This window comes from Pseudonaja textilis, chromosome 2 (genome assembly GCF_049901715.1).
Source record: "Pseudonaja textilis isolate UNSWEBS1 chromosome 2, rPseTex1.2, whole genome shotgun sequence".
In the NCBI taxonomy this organism is placed as follows: domain Eukaryota; kingdom Metazoa; phylum Chordata; class Lepidosauria; order Squamata; family Elapidae; genus Pseudonaja; species Pseudonaja textilis.
Window position 1 is genome coordinate 231123493 of NC_141991.1, and position 20989 is coordinate 231144481.

The 20989-nt window shown below is 38.8% G+C and overlaps 1 protein-coding gene across 2 annotated transcripts in view; it reads right to left on the bottom strand.

The window, feature by feature from the left end:
- Nucleotides 1–20989, bottom strand: part of RAB3C (RAB3C, member RAS oncogene family) — a 97332-nt gene that overhangs the window by 33268 nt on the left and 43075 nt on the right. For both annotated transcript variants that reach the window (XM_026714391.2, XM_087927259.1), the window contains exon 3: nt 12250–12368. In XM_026714391.2, coding sequence (XP_026570176.1) covers nt 12250–12368 — 119 coding nt within the window. The remainder of the gene's footprint in view (nt 1–12249; nt 12369–20989) is intronic.

Sequence of the window (20989 nt, forward strand, 5' to 3'; positions counted from 1 at the left end):
GCATTAGCACGCAGCTACGTGTGGTGGCGGGTCAGACGAGGACATTGTCAATTGGGTAAGTTCCTGCAGCATTTGCCAGGAATCCCGTCCTGCTCCCCCCATCGCCACCCCTACCAGATGGAGAGCGCCAGCACCCCTGGTCTAGAATCCATATCGATCTGGCCGGCCCGTGCATGGAAAGATGTTCCTAGTGGTCGTGGACGCTTATTCCAAATGGATAGGCGTGGCACAGCTATCCACGACCACCTCACTAGCAATCACCAACGTGTTAACGCGCCTGTTCATTACACATGGACTACCCGACTCCATTGTCTCCGATAATGGCCCACAGTTCGCATCAGTAGAATTCAGCCGTTTTGCTGCCAACCTGGGCATTCGCCACCTTTTCACAGCCCCATTTCACCCTGCCAGTAATGGGTTGGCTGAAAGGGCCGTCAGGACCACCAAAGAGGCCCTCGCTAGGTTTGGCAGGGATGACTGGCACCACAAACTCGCACGGTTCCTGATGAGCCAGCACTCAACCCCTGTGCAGTCACCAATAAGTCCCCAGCGGAACTTCTGATGGGCCGGCGCCTGAGGACTGTATTGGACAGACTGCACCCACAATACTGCCCTGACTCTCCCTCGCTTCTACTTCGGGGTTAGACATTTTATGTTACAGGAGCCAGTATTCGCAAGGAATTTCGCTGGGGACCCACTTTGGATTCCAGGCGAGGTCATCGCCGTCACCGGGCCGAGATCGTAAAGGGTCAGGCTGGAGGATGGTCGCGTCTGGAGGAGACACATAGACCAGCTTAGAAGGCGCCTCAGCACCCTTGCCAACAAGAATCCAGAGTCTCCAGTCGAAGAGGAACCACCTCATCCGCCGCCCAGCCACATCGCACCCAACGACCAGTCTGCACCAGCGGTCGTCCCGGTCAACAAACTCGGACAACAGCACCCAGAGAGTTGACCAGCCTGATCCAACCCACGAGAGCTCAACCCCAGTAACCAACCTGGTGGTTTCCGAGGATGCCCAGTCCGGAGGGGCGTTGGCGACACTATGCCGGCTCAACCGTCACAGACTGATACCGAACAGACAGACAATGTTCCCGAGCTGCGCCGTTCGGGCGCCAACACAAACCCCGTCTACCTCAAGGACTATGCATGTTCGCATCTGGGGGAAGGGTGTTATGTCCTGAGAACTCTAGGAGTTCTCACTCAGGTCCACTCACTTTGTGTGGGCGTTATTCCCCCATTCCCATTGGTTGGTTCTCTCCAGCAGCCAGCTATAAAAGCAGGCTGCGGGGTCCAACCAGTTGCTGATTGCTGCGAGCCAGTTCCAGGCGTGGCAAGCACGGTCAGCCCTTTATTGTAAAATAAAGTATTGTTGCACTCATGCTCTGGTTCAGCCTCTCATTGCTCAAACTTAACAGTAATGATTCTGTGTGAGTGGCAGGTGCACATGCTTGCATGTGCAGCTCTATTTACACGAGCGACGGGCACTCATGCATGTGCATGAAGCTCCATTTGCACACCTGCTGCTCACACAATTCATGCATGCTCAGAGTGCCCACCACTCACGCAAATGGAGCTGCATGCATTCACCCAACGCTTTGCACAGCCTGGTTCTGAATGGGCCCTGGTCTCATAATGGCTGTGGCCCAGGCATTAGGGACCCCTAGTTTAGTGGATGTTTGAACTTTACAACAGTACTGAAAAAGTGACTCACAACTGCTCCTCACACTTAATGACCATTACAGTATCCCCAAGTTCATGAGTTCAAAATTTGGGCAATTGGCAACTAGCATGAATTTGGGGCACCTTATTGCCATTAATGTACTTTAGAAACAGGGGCTGAACCAGAACACACTTTAGCCAGAAATGAGAATTGGTTCACGATGCATTGGTACATGATGTAAATAATAAATTGCTTCTTTATCTGAACTGAAAAAATATATACTAACTGAAAAGGAAGAGTTAAAACAAAAGCCAAGCTTTATTTTAGGAGATATTTACTCTGGATCTTTAGCAGGCAGTTTTTCACTATAGGATAAATCTGAAATGTTTACTTTGGGAATTAATTTGATCAGCTAGAATAGATTTTGGCATTCAGGTTAACTCTATCCTCCAAAGTAGTTAAGTATGAAAATATCTTCTATCTGCTCATGAGAAAGAAAAAGTGTTAAATATGACATGTATATTGTATATTGTTGCACATCTGTATGCCTTACTTATTCTCAGTTTTTATACTCTGCAGGATGGTGTTGCTTATAAATTACAGAGCAGCCATGAGTTTTCAAACAAGAGATGATAAAGATTGTAGAGATATAAATAAGAACTGTACCATTTTTTTCTAGAATGTAATGCCTCCTTTTCTTTCTTAATTCAGATTTTAAAAAGGCACATCTACACTCTTCCTGCATTTATTTTAAAATACAGTTCAGAAAATACCATATTGAAAGCAGCCTGGTGATTGGATATTCTACAACTAGCAAACTTGATACATCCAGTGCTCTGTATTAAGATGCAGATACAGATAAATACAGATATACAGATAATCAGAGTTGGAAGGGATCTTGTAGGGCATCTAGTCCAACCCCCCACCCAAGCGGGAGACACTACACAATTTCTGACAAATGGCAGTCCAATCTCTTCTTGAAAGTCTCAACTGATGGCGCTTCCACAACTTCCCGAGGGCAAGCTTCCAAGGTTCCATTGGTTGAGTGTTCTCACTGTCAGAAAGTTTCTCCTTGTTTCCAGGTTAAATCTCTCCTTGTTCAGTTTCCATCTATTATTCCTTGTCTGGCCTACAGCCGCTTTAGAAAATAGCTTGACCCCTTCCTCCCTGTGGCAGCCCCTCAAGTATTGGAAGACCACTATCATGTCTCCCCGGTCCTTTTCTTTTACTAGACTAGCCAAGCCCAGTTCCTGCAACTGTTCGTTGTATGTTTTAGCCTCCAGTCCCCTAATCATCCTGGTTGCTCTTCTCTGCACTTTTTCTAGAGTCTCAACATCTTTTTTATAATGTGGTGACCAAAACTGGATGCAGTACTCTAGGTGTGGTCTTACTAAGGCTTTATAGAGTGGTATTAGTACCTCCCTTGCTCTTGATTGTATCCCTCTGTTAATACAACTTAGGACTGCATTAGCTTTTTTGGCGGCTGCTGCACACTGCTGGCTCATATTTAGCTGGTTGTCCACTAAGACTCCAAGATCCCTCTCACAGTTGAGCTATTGAGCCTGGTTTCACCCAGTCTATATGTGTACTTTTGGTTTTTCTTGCCTAAGTGTAGGACTTTACTTTTCTCAATATTGAATTTCATTTTGTTAGATATGGCCCAGTGTTCTAGTCTGTCAAGAACCATCTGGAACTTGAGCCTATCTTCTTGGGTTTTAGCTATTCCTGCCAGCTTAGTATCATCTGCAAATTTGATAAGTTCGCCTTCTATTCCCTCATCTAAGTCATTAATGAAGATATTGAAGAGTACTGGGCCTAAGACGGAACCTTGTGGCACCCCACTGCTTACTTCCCTCCCTGTAGACTTAGACCCATTAAGGATTACACTTAGACCCATTAAGGACTATGTACAGTGATGCAGTGTACAGTGAAATAATGCAACCTTTACATTCTGAAATGTTCTGGCTACAGCAAGATACTTTCTTGGGGAAGGAAAGTACTTTTTTCTCCATATGTGAACCCATACATAATTTTTAATTGACCATTTAATTGTGAACTAATGTATAACAAATTGATCATTTCATTGTAAACTAATTGTGAACTAATTGTATATTCTACTTTATTTTATAATAGAAAATTGCATAGTAAGAAGAAGACATGATGAAAAATATTCCAAATAATTCTACGCAACCTGAATACTTCAGCTTGTGATTTATATTTAGATTGATTGCAGTTCTACAGTAAGGATCTCCATGGTGACCAAGGAACCATTTTAAATATTTTGAAAGACAGTCCTGAGGATGTACTTCACTGTGAAATCATTGAACATGCATCGCACGCTTGTTCTTTGCTTGTTCTTTATTTTGCACATTACATTAAGGTAAAGGTTCTCCACACACATATGTGCTAGTCATTAAGTTACTTTGATTAATGAGCAGTGATTATGTTGAGTTTCTTTTTATATGCACCCACCTCCTTATGATTACAACAATTGAACTTGATGAAGTAATATTTCTTTTCATGAATCCTGGGGACTGAAATCCATACATCTTATTGTGGCTGAGGCTGAGAGTTAGACAACAGATACAAAGAGTACCTACGACCACTGTTGGGAAGAATACTTGCCAGGTAGTCCTTGATTTACAAAGCAATGGAGGCTGGAATTTCCATTTTAAGTTATTTGGTCATAGGTCAAGACACCCAAATTTACAACAATTCTTATGGTGGTCATTAAACAAATCACAGGGTTAAGTGAATGCAGCTTCACTAATGGGAATTCCTTTCTGGAAGTTGGCAAAAAAAGGTTGCAAGCCATGATCATGTGTCTGGAGTATAGTGCAACCAATTGTAAAGGTGAACCAGTTGCCAAGTGCCCAAATTGCAATCACATGACTGTGGATTGTACATGTTCCATGTCTTCTTTTCTGCAGATTTTACTCATCAATTAGTATTTTTTTTAAAAAAATCTCATCTTTACATACACTCCAGTGGTGGGATTCAAAAAATTTTATCACCGGTTCTTTGGGTGTGGCTTGGTGGGTGTGGCAAGGGAAGGATACTGTAAAATCTCCAGTCAGAGGTGGTATTTGCTGGTTCTCTGAAAAAACCCTAGCCACTATAGAAAACCCCAGCCACAGAATCATCAGAGAAGCCATAGAGATTGAAAAAAGACCTGAAAGCATGAATAGAAGAGGTGATTCCACCAGACTGTCTATTATTTGGAAGCCTGCACTCACAAACAAAAAATCTCCACACCACTAGCCAGGCAAACACCTGGGCACAAACAGATCCCCTTTGATACCTCCAGCTCAAACACACCCAACCAGGCACCCAGATGAAACCTAGCTTCCTAACAAATGATAGCCGTCCATTCACTCGGAGCCAAGCTGCACTAAAAGCCGCCAATACAGGAACACAATGTTGCCAGCCAATCAAGACACACACAAAAAAGGCCACAAAATAGACAGAAGATATTACAAACACCAATCAAGCAGAACACAGCAAACTCCAAGACCAATAAACACAGACCAAGACTCCCAACCAATCAGGATGAAGAAAAAAACATTCTGGCACAGCAGTAGGCTAGCCCCAAATTTAAAACTGAAACAACTGTAAAAGTCTGACTCACAGATGAACACAATACAGAAGCCTGATGATGGTAGATGTGATTCTGCCGAAACGTTGCTACAACTTTAAAAGCACAACTATAATGGCGTGGGAAAATACCCGAACAAAGCTGAATAACATATGTAATTGAAAAGCATCATTCTTTCCAAATTTGCATAAGGGATCACATATGTGTTCCGAGTGCTGACTGAACACAAAGCCACTCCCTGAAATAAGAATGTCTGTTTGATGAGCATCACTAGTTGCATTTTAAAATATACAGGCAATAAAAGAAGACCTCCATTCATTGGGCATTTTTAGTGTGTGATTTAGAATTGCAAACAGAACTGCTATTTTTTGTGCCTATCAAAGCTTTTCATTTACTGAACCAAGCATAGAAATCAAGCTTTTATGCTGTGATGCACAGCAGCTTGATAAACACAATAGAAGTATACAACATGTTCACAGCTTCACAGGTATTCTTTAGCTGTGGAATAAAACATATAATCAGTCCATGATACGATAATATGGTTGGTGAATGTCTAATTGGGGGAAAAATACAATTACTATATCATGATACTCAAAGTTTTTTTTAAAAAAATAAATTATGGGTCTGGGGAAAAATGACAAGAAGGTTAGAAACCAAAGCAAGTAAATGAGAACTTCCAGAGTTAAAACAGAATCAATCTTGGCAACAATCCTATGTTCCTCTGAATATTATAATGCTTATATTGCATGCTAAATACCAGTGTAAGTTCTCTTAAAATGACCAGGTTTTGGCTTGCTAAACTCTTTTTCCTACTGATCTCACTCTCAACCTTCCAAAAACAATCTAGACACTCCTGAGTTCTTTCATTCAAAAATTATGTTACAATTGTTTTACATAAAGCCTGATATAGTTTACAGACAGTTGAAAAGCTGATCGTGTGCATCTACAGTATTCTTATTTTTTCAGGAAACAATACAATATTTCTAATTTTTCTTTGCAAAATGTCTGTATGGGTATCCAGAAAAACAGAATGCTATGTGAGTATAGGAGTTGCTTTCTCACAAGCTAGAAACCATATAGGGAGATTTTTCAGGCATCTTCCCTGCCTGCTTGTGACCATCTCCGATGCAACTTTTTGAAAAGGCAGGTTGGATGTGCCGAGTCACCAAGTTAATAAGCAACAGCATCAATTTTCTCAGGACAATAGAAGAACACAGGATAGAGCACCATGTAAAGAGTTAACAGCTGCCATGTCATCTACGCCAGAACTAATTCAATAATGTACATGAGAGCAGCATGAAATGGCTCTTGGCATTCATTTATTTCATGTTTGAATTTGGTTAAAGTAATTAGTGGAAATAAATCAAATCCAGCAGTTCCAATTATATGGTGCTTGCAGACGTTGTATATAGAACTCAGCAGCATGGAAGTTTGAAGCTTAAAATGTACTTGAGACAATGCTAAAAAAAATGTGGTGGTTTTTTTGTTTTGTTCCCAGCATTTTTGCATATCTACTAAAAGAGGAAGGGGTGAAAAATCACATTGCTCTAATTAAGCTAACGGTTACAAACCAAGATAGAATATGCCACAAATGGTGTTTTAATTGCAATAAAATAGGCCCCTTGTGAGGTAGTAAAGAAAATGAGAAACTAGAAAGTAATAGAACAGTAAGAATGAAGCTTAGCTATAATTTGGATGCAGAATGAAGAACTTCAGAAGAGACAATCTTAGCTTATATCACACAGCCTAACTTTTTTTTTTTACTACTGGTAGTCAAACCATAGTTTGGGGGTAGAAAGGCACAAACTGATTTTAAAGACACACATTGCTTGACTTTGAAACCAAGATGCTACCTTGCTTTTTGTTTTGCTTTGCTTTACTGCATATTTCACACACATTCATGATCATTCTTTGCTCTCAGGATAAACAACTCAGGCAAAGTACAGAAAAGGAGTGGGAGGTATTGAGCAGAAGAAATGAAAAGAAATGAAAGATGGGAGAAAAGAAAAAGAAATGTAACTTACTTTAGTAGACATTATGCCTCTCACACATTTTCATCCCTGCATGTATGAAAAAAATAGAGCAACTATGCTAAAATATTAGGATTGAAAGACTGAACTTGTATTAAAAATTGATACAACTGGTAATGACCATCCCGTTTGCTTTGAAACATTTTCTTGCTTACAAAATGAAAATGTTGCACACTTTAGTACTACATATCTTTTTTATGTTTAAGAAAAAAATCCTACATTTTTTAAAGATGAGAATGGGATGGAACAAATGGATTGGCAATTCTTGGAGAAAATGCTTCAGGAGAAGTATCTTCTTTTGAATCATTAACATATAATTCAGTCCTAGGGGGCAACAAGAGAGGAATAATATCACAATTGTGGGAAGTATTAATGTTGCTATATACTCTATATACTGCATCTCAAATGATCTATCTGTTAAAATATTGATGTTTGCTGATGACACAACAGAGATTGGTCTCATTTGAGACAATGACAAATCCGCATACAGACAGGAGGTTATACAACTTTCCTCATGGTGTAACTGGAACAATCTGGAACTGAACACACTCAAAACCGTAGAAATGGCGGTAGATTTTAGAAGAAACCCTCCCATACTACCACCTCTTATAACACTAGACAACACAGTATCAACAGTAGAGAACTTCAAATTTCTAGGTTCTATCATATCACAAGACCTAAAATGGACGCCTAACATCAAAAAGTCATCAAAAAAGCACAACAAAGAATGTTCTTTCTGCACCGACTCAGAAAGCTCAAACTGCCCATGGAGTGATACAGTTCCATGCAGTAATTATCATCTGCCCCTCTATAACTGTCTGGTTTGGTTCTGCAACCCAACAGGACAGACACAGACTTCAGAGGATAATTAGGACTGCAGAAAAAACAATTACTACCAACCTGCCTTCAGTTGAGACCTGTATACTGCACAAGTCAAAAAGAGGGCTGTGAAAATATTCACAGACCCCTCACATCCTGGACATAAACTGTTTCAACTCCTTCCCTCAAAATGACACTATAAAGCACTGCACACCAGAACAACTAGACACAAGAACAGTTTTTCCCTGAAAGCCACCACTCTGCTAAACAAATAATTCCCTCAACATGTTCAACTATTACAAAGTCTGCACCACTATTACTGTTAATCTTCTCATCACTCCTTATTGCCCATCCCCTCCCACTTGTGACTTTATGGCTGTAACTTTGTCGCTTGTATCCTTACGATTTATATTGACTGTTTCCTAGTATGATTTGATTGCTTATTGTACCCTATGCTTATCATTAAGTATTGTACCTTATGATTCTTGACTCTTGACAAATGCATCTTTTCTTTTATGTATACTGAGAGTATTTGCACCAAGACAAATTCCTTGTGTGTCCAATCACACTTGGCCAATGAAGAATTCTATTCTATTCTATTCTATTCTATTCTATTCTATTCTATTCTATTCTATTCTGCCTTGGTGAGACCACATTTGGAATACTGATTCCAGTTCTGGTTATCATGATAGAAAAATAACGTTGAGACTCTAGAAAAAGTGCAGAAAAGAGCAATAAAGATGATTAAGGGCATGGAGGCTAAAACATGATGAATGGTTGCAGGAATTGACTATATCTAGTCTAATGAAGAGAAGGACTAGGGGTGACATGATCGTAGTCTTCCAATACTTAAAAGGGCATCACAAAAAAGAGGCTGACATTCTATTCTCCAAAACACTTGGCAAGATATAATGGATGGTAATTTGTCAAAAAGAGATCCAACATAGAACTAAGGAGAAATTTCCTGACAATGAGAACAATTAATCAGTGGAATGGCTTGCTTTTAGAAGTTGTGGGAGCTTCATCACCGGAAGCTTTCAGGAAGAGACTGGATGAAAGAATCATGTGAGGGGGACTTGGAAAGAGACACTGTTTGTATTATTGATAAAGGAATGTAAATACTAGAATGATAGAGGAGTTGATATTTTATTTGATGGTCAGAAATTTTTGTACAAAAATTTGTATACATAAATTTGCATATACATTATTTTGTTTTTACGTATGTTTTAGGGCAATTGGAATGCCATGCCCAATTACACTGTATTCAATATATTTATCTGTAAACAATAAAATATATTAAAAAAGAAGAAGTGTGGGTGTTTGCACACTGGAAACACTGGCGGTTTTTAAGAAGAGATTGGATAGCCATTTGTCCAGAATGGTAGAGGGCCTCTTGCTTGGGTAATGGATTGCACTAGAAGACCCCCAATCTCCCTTCTAACACTGTTAATCTGTATTCTGTATAACTGGTTTCAAAAGGTTTGCAGGCAGAGACCAGGCAGACCTCTACTGGAAATGCTCCAGAGCTTCTAGATTTTCTGGACCGACCTTTAGGTAGGACTAGATTGGATTAGATGACATCCAAGGTTTTCTTTAAAAAGAATGAATCCATGCTCTATGAATAAGATATCCCAGAAGAAAAACTAAGGGCATCTTCAAAGTGCTATGATATTTTTTTCCAAGTTTTCTACAATCATGATGTACACCAGGATAGCCTACCTTGTTGCTCTGTACTGGTGAAGCATTGGATTCAATTCTATAAATAATCAATGGGAAGCAAAAATGTAAATCTTAAAATATTAATGGAACAGAATGTTCTGTGAATGATAGTTACAAAGCTGAGAGTGGTCTTTTCCCAGCATAGGAAAATGTCTTCAGGGGTACACATGTTTTTAAGAAAATAAGAGAAAGGGTATCTATTAAATCAAAGGACAAGTTTTAAATATTGTCATATGCAAACTAAGTTTGAAATATGAAAAAATAGTTTGGCAGGTAGAATGACAAGAAGGAACTGGGTTAGAAAGTTCCTATTTTAAACCTTGCCTTTGTAACATCTCTTCTAAATGATGGTAGCCACAATGTCACCATTGGCAGATTGACAAATAAAGCTGGATTTACAACACCTGAACTAGACAATATCCTACAGTGCTAAGCCGAACGTGTTATGTTGAGACTCTAGAAAAAGTACAGAGAAGAGCAACCAGGATGATTAGAGGACTGGTGACTAAAACATACAAAGAACGGTTGCAGGAACTGCGCCTGGCTAGTCTAGTAAAGAGAAGGACCAGGGGAGACATGATAGCAGTCTTCCAATATCTGAGGGGCTGCCACAAAGAGGAAAGGGTCAATCTATTTTCTAAAGCACTCGAAGGCCTGACAAGGAATAGTGGATGGAAACTGAAGGAGAGATTTAACCTGGAAATAAGGAGAAGGTGGGATCTCTGGTCTTGGAAGAGGTCTGCTGTAAGTTGAAAATCATTAAATAACCTAGCAGAAAAAAGGCAAAGGCAAAACTCCTCTGAAAATTTTTTGCCAAAAATTCTACAGGGACTAACTTAAGAACTTGTCAGGAATTCATGGGTATCCATTTATTGGAAGATGTGTTACTGCCTCTTTCCTTTTGTTGATGTTCTGGGTTGCTGTGTGTTGGTACTCTTCTGAATAATGCTCTTATGCATCTTAGATGAACCCCAAGGTCCCTTCCAACTCTGTTAGTTTGTGAGATCCATGAGATCTTATACCAATGTTATCCAGACAAATATAAATGCATTGCAGCAAATCAGAACACTAAAAAAAGAAAATAGAAGAAATTACAGTATTAAAGCAATAGTTATGGGACTTTTCAAAACTGTTAATCTAGAAAGGAGGTGAATTAGATGGGGCATGATGAAGGCATATAAAATTGTGTATGGTGTAGTTTGGTCTAGTGGTTAAGGCATTTGGCTAGAAAGCCAGAGACTATAAGTTCAAGTCCTGTCTTAGCCATGAAAGCCAGCCGGATGACATTAGGCCACGCACTCTCTCCTACCCCAACTCACTTCACAGGGTTGTTGCCGCAGCAAAAATAGGAGGAGGGGGAAGATGTATTGGATCTGTTCGCCACCTTGAATTATTTGTAAAAATAATACAGGAGAGATACAAATGAACAAACAAAGTGGACAAGGAAAAGTTATTTCCCTCTTCCCAAAGAATTAGAACCCAGTGAAACAAAATCATGGGAGAATCAGAACAAGAGGATTTTTTTCAATGTTAAATGCAATTAAATTAAACTTTTCAACTTGCTACTACAAGATATGGTGCTGGCTACCAGCTTCCCTGGCTTAAAAAAAAAGTGTGGCACCAATTCATGAAAGTCATGGGGATCAAGGTCTATTAGCCGTGATGGCACTGAGACTACCTCTGAAGATAATTTGCTGGAAAACCAAGTGGGCTTTCTCGTGTTGTTAGTTGGCCATTGTGAGAACACACCACTGGACTAGGTGAGTCAAAGGTCCAATCCAACAGATTACATTGCTATGAAGACATTTGAATGAGGGATGGAAACTTTTAAGGTTTTGCAGCAGTGGTGGGATTCAATTTTTTTTACTACCAGTTGTGTGGGCATGGTTTGGTGGATGGTGGGTGTGGCTTGGTGGGCATGACAGGGGAAGGATACTGCAAAATCTCCATTTCCACCCCACTCCAGGGGAAGGATACTGTATAATTTCCATTCCCTCCTGACTCCTGGGGGAAGGTTACTGTAAAATCCCCATTCCCTCCCCACCCCAGTAATCTGCTTTCCAGCTCCGTTCTGCTGTGCAGGGCAACAAAAGAAGACCCAGCCAATCAGCTGGGACTCAGGAGACAGAGAATAGATGGGGATGGGATCAGTCAGAAGTGATATTTGCTGGCTCTCCGAACTACTCAAAATTTCCGCTACCGGTTCTCCAGAACTGGTCAGAATCTGCTGAATGCCACCTGTTTTGCAGTTGGCATGAGGGACAGCTTAATCCAGAATAAATCATTCTCAAAATTAGATTCATAGTAATAAGAAAGGCACCTTTAGCCAAACCAAGTTGCTGCTATTCTTATAACAACAGTCAAAATGTGGTTGTCAGGTCAACTCTCCTTTATATCCAATGTATTCCAAAATATATTTTACTTACCAGTCTTGTACAGCATTGAAAGATTCTTCATTGGTGATGTCATACATTAAAATGAAGCCCATAGCACCCCGATAGTAGGCTGTAGTAATTGTCCTATATCTCTCTTGACCTGCTGTGTCCTAAAACCACGAAATATCAATAGTTAATGTCTAATGAAAAGCAGTGAAACTCAGCACTTACATCAACCTCATACCTTTGGCATTTCTAAATATTGTTTTCAAAAAAAATTAACATTTCAGGGGACCAAAACCTCTTTTCCACTGTTTGATGGGGTTATATGTAGATCCAGGCAAAAGCTGGAACTAAGTTACTTCAGATCATGGATCTTGAAATGATTGTTAATTTCCATTGCTTCAACTGTGATTTATTTTCATCCAATGAATAAATGGTGCATCTCAACATGAAATGATAAGCCCAGAGATGCTCAAATGACGTTAGAAAATAAGCTTTCAGCCCTCCTTATCTGTCAGCGCATTTCATGTTGATTGCATTTTGGGACAAATTATAAATTATATTAGAGCCATGGCAAAGACATTTGCTTCTCCATTGCAAAGTTCCCTGGAGGGCAGATTTCGTAACAGAAATATCAGGCAGAGAATGTATGTAATATCTTTCCCTTGAGACTAGTTTTCTCCTTCATTAAAGTTGCTTTTTTTCTTCTGGTAGGTCTGGCAGGTGATGGTCAAGAGTAAATGGAAAATCATATGGGAAGAATAACATTTAGTACACCTTTCTTACAATTTCTGTGCATATGGCATTTGTTCTGCTCCAGGTTCATACAGGTAGTCTGCAACTTATGATCACAATTGACCTCAAAATTTCTATTGCTAAGTGAGATATTTGTTAAGTGACCTTTTACTCCATTTTATGACTTTTCTTGCCACAGATGTTAAGGGAATCACTTAACAGTTGTTAAATTAGTAATATGGTTGTTAAGTTAATCTGGCTTTCCCATTGACTGCTTGTTGCCTGTCCCTCATGGACTGCTTGTTGCAAGGTCGCAAAAGGTGATCACATGACCCTGGGACACTGCAACCATCACAAATATGAGACAGCATCTGAATTTTGATCATGTGACCACAGAGATACTGCACTGGTCGTAAGTGTGAAATGGTCATTTTTTTCCAGTGCTGTTGTAACTTTGAATGGTCACTAAGTGAACTGTTATAAGCTGAGGACTACCTGTTCTTAATTCACTTTTGTTTTTGTTTTTTCCAAAATCTTGTGCTCCACTGAATTTGGGTATGGAACATTGTTCCCACTGGGTGGAATGCCCATCTCCCAGCTTCGGAGCATCCTGTTATTTTCTCACCAGTCACATTTCTTTTAATTTATGTTCAGAAGGATAGCAATAGCAATAGCACTTAGACTTATATACTGCTTTGCAGTGCTTTACAGCCTTCTCTAAGTGGTTTACAGAGTCAGCCTATTGCCCCCAACAATCTGGGTCCTCATTTTACCTACCTCGGAAGGATGGAAGGATAAGTCAATCTTGAGCTTGGTGAGATTTGAACTGGCAAATTTCAGTCAGCAGAAGTAGCCTGCAGTACTGCACTCTAACCAGTGTACCACTGTGGCTCATAATGGGTGATGACTGCAATGACTCTATAAAGCCCCAAGGAGCACAATGAGTGGCCATAGCTGGATGCTGTTTTATGCTGTGACACTAGTTGGTTGGAGGTTCTCAGATGTGAGACAAATCACTGATTGACCTGATTCCAATGTAGAAACTTTAGATCCTGTATAGAAGGCATCTTAGCTACAGTTCACTCTTTCTAGAATTTCTTTCTACATAAAGAGGCCAGTTAAATTTTATTATAAAGCACTTTATGAGAAACTATGCTTTGCATCCATGGCTATGTTATTGGAGGAGGAGGGAGTTGTCAATCAAACATCTGGATAGTGCAGAATAAACAAATGACTTTTGTTCATCTTCAGGCAGTTTTGTCTAACTGCACTTTTATCTACCGTAGTTATAAAACAAAGACTTCTCCAAAATGTAGCATTGCTTACATAAATCTGTTAAATAGGCTTTACATTAATTTTTCCCTGATGCATATTGTAAACTCTGTACCAATTATTGCATTCATATTCATGAACTCTTGCTACATTAAACAAATGTAATCATAAGAAGAAAATGTCCATTATATTGCAGAGTCCATTGTCACAAATTACACATTCATTACAATTGATGTATACAGGGAAATTTCTGAAAAAAATTAACCAAGTACTTAAATTTCATTTGTGAAAAATGCCTTAATGACAACTGATATATTCATAATTTATTAGAACCATGTGAAGAACTAGTGTGAACATTAATACAATTAAATATGACTTCATTTACTAGGCTAACATTTTCCCATCAATTTCCCTGCTCAGTGAACTTTACTGTAGTCCTTTTGTTGCATGTTGTATGTCTAGCTATTATGCTAATAGACCATTCAGAATAATTAATTCCATATTTCATTTATACTTCTTACTAAAAATTAATCCTGATTTTTTTCATTAAATCTTGACATAGGTTTCTATGGAAAACCAGTTAGGTTATCAATTTAATCTTGCTTATTTATTGGTGCTAATTTACCCACTGGTCAGATTATCCTAACTCTGAAATGCAATGGTTTCTTTCTACTTTCAGAGTAATTTTCTAAGCAAAAATCTAACAGCATAAACCTGACAAATATTGATAAAAATGTGCCCTATTTTCCATTATGACGTTACCATGGCAATCCATCTTTTTCCTGGTTGAACGGTAAAAATGCATAAAGATTTTTGTAGGAGATTTTTTTTTTGCTTTGGTACCAGACAACCAGTCAGTCAGGTATTGTAATTATAGCTATAGATACATGCTATACAGAAAGTGCATGATAAAAAGTTTTTTGATAATGGTGGCTGTTGGGTATGTAGTGATAATTGTGTAGAAATAAAGGTAGAAGAATATAATATTACCCTAAATCAGATGGTTGTTTACTCAAATGTAGGTCTGTAGGTCTTGCTGTATGAGTGAGTTTGCTTATAAATATACATAGGACTACAGCCTGACAATTTGCTTATAAATATATACAGAACTACACCGGGACAATTAAATCTCATGAAAGCTTGCTTATAAGCAAATTCCTCTCACAACAAAAACTGCTCACAAGGCAGTTGAACCCTATCCCCTATAGGCTTGTGAATTAGCAATTACTCCTTTGTTTAACAATTTGCCAATTCCAAAATATTTCAAGACTTTGATCAAAATCCTTAGTTAACACAAAGTGTTTAGTCAAGATTTACTGACAGTTTTATGGCACAAATCCCAGTTTCTCACACTGCTAAGCAGGAAATGTCAATGGCTGGGTTCATATATCATGTTTAGCCAAAGTTGAACAAACCACATTATGTCTGAGCATGTTCCTGGGATCCAGTTATGCAATTTGGGATTATTGGTTATCCCAATACTGAAAGCTTGATGTAGGAAATCAAAAGTTACAGCAATCTATAACAACAGATAAAATATGCTAGCTTTAACTAAAAAAAAATACCAATGAAAGTCTGTTTTCACCCCTGATTAATAATAATCCCATTTTCACACTGATTATTTTCAGCATTAAGAAGTCTCTCATAGTGCTAAATTGGAATCTAATCTCTAATCTAAAGTCCACTCCTACTTTCTGAAGAAGCAGATAAGGAACTTTATAGTCTAGTTCTCTGAAATATAACCTAGAAGATAAATTTGTTTTGTGTGGTATTCAAACTGGATCAGACTAGAAACAGATAAGTTCTCAACTTATGACCACAACTGAGCCCAAATTTTCTGTTTCTAAGTAAGATAAGCAGTTTTTACATTAGTAAAATGGTTGTTAAGTGAATCTGGCTTCCCACTGATAGTTTGTCATAAGGTCACATTATGTAATCATATGACTTAATACACTGCAACCGTCATAAATATGAATCAGTTGCCAAGCATATGAATTTTGACCATATGGATGCTGCAATGGTCATAGGTGTGAAAAACAGTCATAAATCACTTTTGTCAGTGGTGTTGTAACTTTGAAGGGTCACTAAATGAACTGTTGTAAGTCGAAGACTACATGTATTTCTCAGCATCAAAATAAACGAACATATTTTTTTAAAAAAACATAGCATGTTAGCGGGAAAGAGAGGTTAGTATTCTATGCAAATACTTTCCCAAGTTCTCTGCAGATAAATATCCAGTCACTTAGCCTTCTGAGGTAATATAATCCAAACACAGCTTCATTCCCCAAATAAGGACAGAGCAGATGAAAGAATGGAAAGAGACCAGGGGGTATGGAAGAGGAAGAAATTACATCTATAATTTTAGATGTAACTTTTAAATTTTAGATGTAAGCTTAAATTTTATGATTGTAAGCCACCCAGAGTTACCTTGAGGTAAAATGGGCGGCCTATACATTTTATAAATCAATCAATCAATTTCTGTTTGTAGCAACAGAAAAGATTCACAAGCAATCACAGAACTACATGCAGAATGGCATTTCTGTAATTTCTACAGAATGAAATTTTTGGGAGATTCACGAAGATACGAAATTGTGTTACCGTAACCCTATAATAAAAGTAGTTGTGGTGGTCTAGTCCAGGGGTCTCTAACCTTGGCCACTTTAAGAAGCTGGCTGAGGAATTCCGGGAGTTGAAGTTCACAAGTCTTAAAAGTGGCCAAGGTTGGGGACTCCTGGTCTAGTCTACTTTGAAGTTTGAACATCAACCTTGCAACTCTGAATGTTCCTCTTCCCTCTTTGCCTTTATCCTCAAAAGAAGCAAGGAGGGTCATGTCTGATATGCTTTCTCAAATTCCATTTCTGTTTTGTGGCCTGAGATTTCTTTTATCTGACATTGCCTTGGTTGTAGATCTTCCCATTTCTCAAGATTATTCTCACATTACATTACATTACATTTAGTGACCTGTTGAAATAGGAACAATGAATTTTCCCGAATAATTAATATAGTGGCTCCTTAGCAACCTCTTTGCTGTGTTGGTGCGTATAATGTTCCAGGATATCAGTATGGCTGTGGACAAAACATGAAGACAGGCAATTTGCTTGGTCATGGAACATTTGGAACAAGGCACACTGGTGGTATTATTGTGAACATAATGCAATAGTAGTACAGAATCAGACTAGACACAGTGGTGGGTTTATTAATAAGGTCTACATGATAGGAATCAGAGAATAGGAAACATATTTCTTCCATGATTGTGTTAATAGAAAACCATCTCAGGGAACTTTTAGGACTATTTTACAGATAACCAAGCCTCTAATTCTTTCAGCAAGGCTTTGATACCATCTGAGCTCAACTATGTTATAAACAACTGATACAATTCTTCAGACATAAAATCGCTCAGATTCATATGGGATCAGTATCACTTTGGGAAATGTTGTCTCTAGGATGTTTATCGCACTATCTAATAATACCTTTTTGAATCAGTTCTATTACTTGTCCCCTAAGGTAGCAGTTAAGATTCTTGATTCTATTTACAGCAATAATTATGTTAGATTCTGTCATGCCTGTGCTAATAAGAACATCAAATAATTCAATCCTTAAGTTTCTTTGCAAAAGATACATTGGGGCCTCACCCCTATGGCTTGACACTGGACCTATCCATTTTTAATGTCATCTAGTATCTGGCATTGAGCAAAGCCTATGAAGATGGTGGTAGCACTGTAGCCCGTAGAGGAAATGGGTTAGATATGGAGAGGCTGATCCAGTGTTTGCATTGAGAAGTAGACCATGAAAAGTTGACTTTCTTGTAACTTCTGTCATTTTTATGACTTAAGATTTTCTTAATGATATGATGATCTTGTTGGAGCTTTTATACTGTAGGAGGGAAATGTTGTTTAGAACCGCTATTTGTGGAATACGTATTATACTGGGAAACATCTGTTCAACCGTTGAGAACTTTCTTTAGGTGATCTTGAAATATTCCATTTTGTATCCTGTGTTATTTAATGAATTTAATGAAATTGTTGGAGGTGATCATTTATGGCTTTGGAGATAATTGTCATCAAAATGCAGGTGAAAGCTTTACATCACATTTCCTGAAGATTTGAAGTAGGTATCATCAGAATTGCCATATGTCTCCAATCTGTAAAAGACTATCTATGATAAAATGAAGCTGAATTCTGACAAGATGGAACTGTTATTTATTCTTGAGGCTGGATTTCAGATTTAGTCACTCCTTCTTCAAAAATGGCTAAAGAGTAGAGGGGAGCATCATCCCAGCATGAATCTCTTTTCTAAATATTTGGCTGCTTTCAATTATTGTTGGGCATTAAAGGTGACACTAGTGTCTTAATTTACTCTCCATCAAATATTTGACTGTGAAGAAACAAAGAAGTGAAACAGAGTGGAACCACAACCTTGCACAACCCTATTATTTGATGCCCTAGTAAAAGAGATATTATTTTCATGAGGGCATAAATATAGTCATGTAAATATCTGACAAAAATTTAAAAACTAATTTTGCAGTTGGTGGTGGAGTTATATCTAAGACAAACCAGCTCATAAGCTTATGGTGACAGAAAAAGTATCCTAACTGGAGCCTCTGATCCCAAAAGACTGAATGAAAACCACATGTGAATGTTCCTATTCTTGTCAGTACCATTAGGGAGACCAATATTAGATGATCACATCCCTATGAAATGCTCATGACAAGCTTCAGTTTTGGAAATTGTGCACATTATTTCTGATGATAAATTTATTTGAAAGCATCCACGGTTCTCAGCTTATAAAAAGAACTTTATGATAAACTTTAAAATTACTACAGCATGAGAAAGTCTATTTATATTCTACTGATCAGAAATTCTCTGGTGTGAAGAAACAGACTAACAATAAACCTATTCAGTCAGCCCTGACAGCAATTTACTCAAGTTTTGGCAGATATCAGTCTCCAAAGAATATGTCTGCTGTTAACAAAATGGCCCAATAAGCACACTAAAGTCATTGACATTCAAAATTTTGGGTCTCTGGAGTGGAATGAGAAGATGCTTCAGTGCTTCCTGTAATGTGTGGCAACCTTAGGAGGCCAAGTTATTTTCAATATATATACCCTATCTCAATATACTGACACACAAACTTTGATGAAACATTAAGTACGAATCATTAAGATCTGCAAATATCTGATGTTAAGTGAGAATATTGTAACAAAAAGGACCACTAAACTATAGCAAGCATTAGCAAATCACTGGCTATGAAGCTGCAGCTACCTTTCATCAAAATTCCAAGCATCCTCTGAATATGTTTAATTGCTATATTTTAAAACAATTATCCTTAGTTTCTACTTTCAAGGTGGTTTTTATTCTCTTCTAAATGAACAAGAAGTAGAATGAGGCACACAAACACATGTAGTATGTAGATCACAGGTGGTTTGCTAAACTGTGGGAGTACATCTTGCAGACATATACAAAGTAAGATTCAGATCAGCCTCATCTCTCTAAAACTGTAATAAAAAGCTGTTAACCAAACAAATCAAAGCAAAGAGGATGCCCCTCAGTTGACTAGGAACAGGGTATAACTAGGGGTGGGCTTCAAAAAATTTAGCAATGGGTTCTGATGGCTGGGTAGGTGTGGCCATGGTGGGCATGGCCTAGTCAGCCTCCTGCAACATGGTGGGCGATGGTTTGCCCTCCCTGGGCTCCAGAGGCTTTTCTTGAGCTTCTGGGAGGTTCGTTTTTCACCCTTGCCAAGGCTCCGTGTACACCCTGCACCTACCTATGTCCAAAGTGGGCCATGTGGGGGACTCTTAGGAGGGAGGGGTGTGTGGGGCCACCCAGGAGTGGGATTTGGGGGTTCTCCAAACTGTGCAGAACCTTAGCTATAGGATCTCCCAAACCCTTGCAAACCCCAAGCAGCCCATCCGTGGGCGTAACTTTCCTTTGTAAGGTGCTACTTTGATGGGGTGTTCCATTATGAATTGTCACAGAAACTTCAACTGTTTATTCCTGAGGAAAAGAAAACTATTCTGAGTACCCAGATGGCAAACAAGTGTTACCAGACCAGTCAGCTCTCAATGAAGAATAGTGGTTGAATGTCCTAGATTCACTTAATTGACTCAGCAGAGGAATGGAACAAGGAAAACCCTTCATTTTATTTTCCTCCCAAACAGAGGAGTAAAGCTATAATCTTTTGCATTTGAAAAAACTCAGTATACTGTACATCTGCATCTATCTTCTGGCTGAAAGTTTCCTTACTCAGAGACAAGAGTTTGTGACAGTACCAAATGATAAGAATATTTGTAGCTCCGACTTGACTATCCCATACAGCACCAACAACTCTACAGTTGTTCAGTGTATAGAAATCCAGAGGCTACTCAAACCACCTCCATGCCCTTTGCGGAGCTCTAGAAATAGCTTGGTTTGAAGCGTTCTGGGGGTAGTCCCATTGGATACCACTCCTGAAACTAAAATATACTGAAAAGTTTACAATATCTTTCACCCTCAAAATGCCTGAAAGAGTTGCAGTTTTCTAATGTTCCAGTATAAGGCATGATTGTCAACAAGTTAGATCTATTTGGAGGAAGAAATGTGTTCTCCAAAAAATACATAGACATTACTGTATATTTAATGTTTAAATCTTTTAAATATTGCCTATTATTATTGTTAAGTTCCGAAGAAAGGGGAGACCACACCAGAGCATTCTGTAACATGCTTTATTCGAGGGAATAAAAGGGGCTGTCGCGTCTGCAGCTAACAGCAGACTAGCTAGCGAACAGCGACTGGCTTGACCT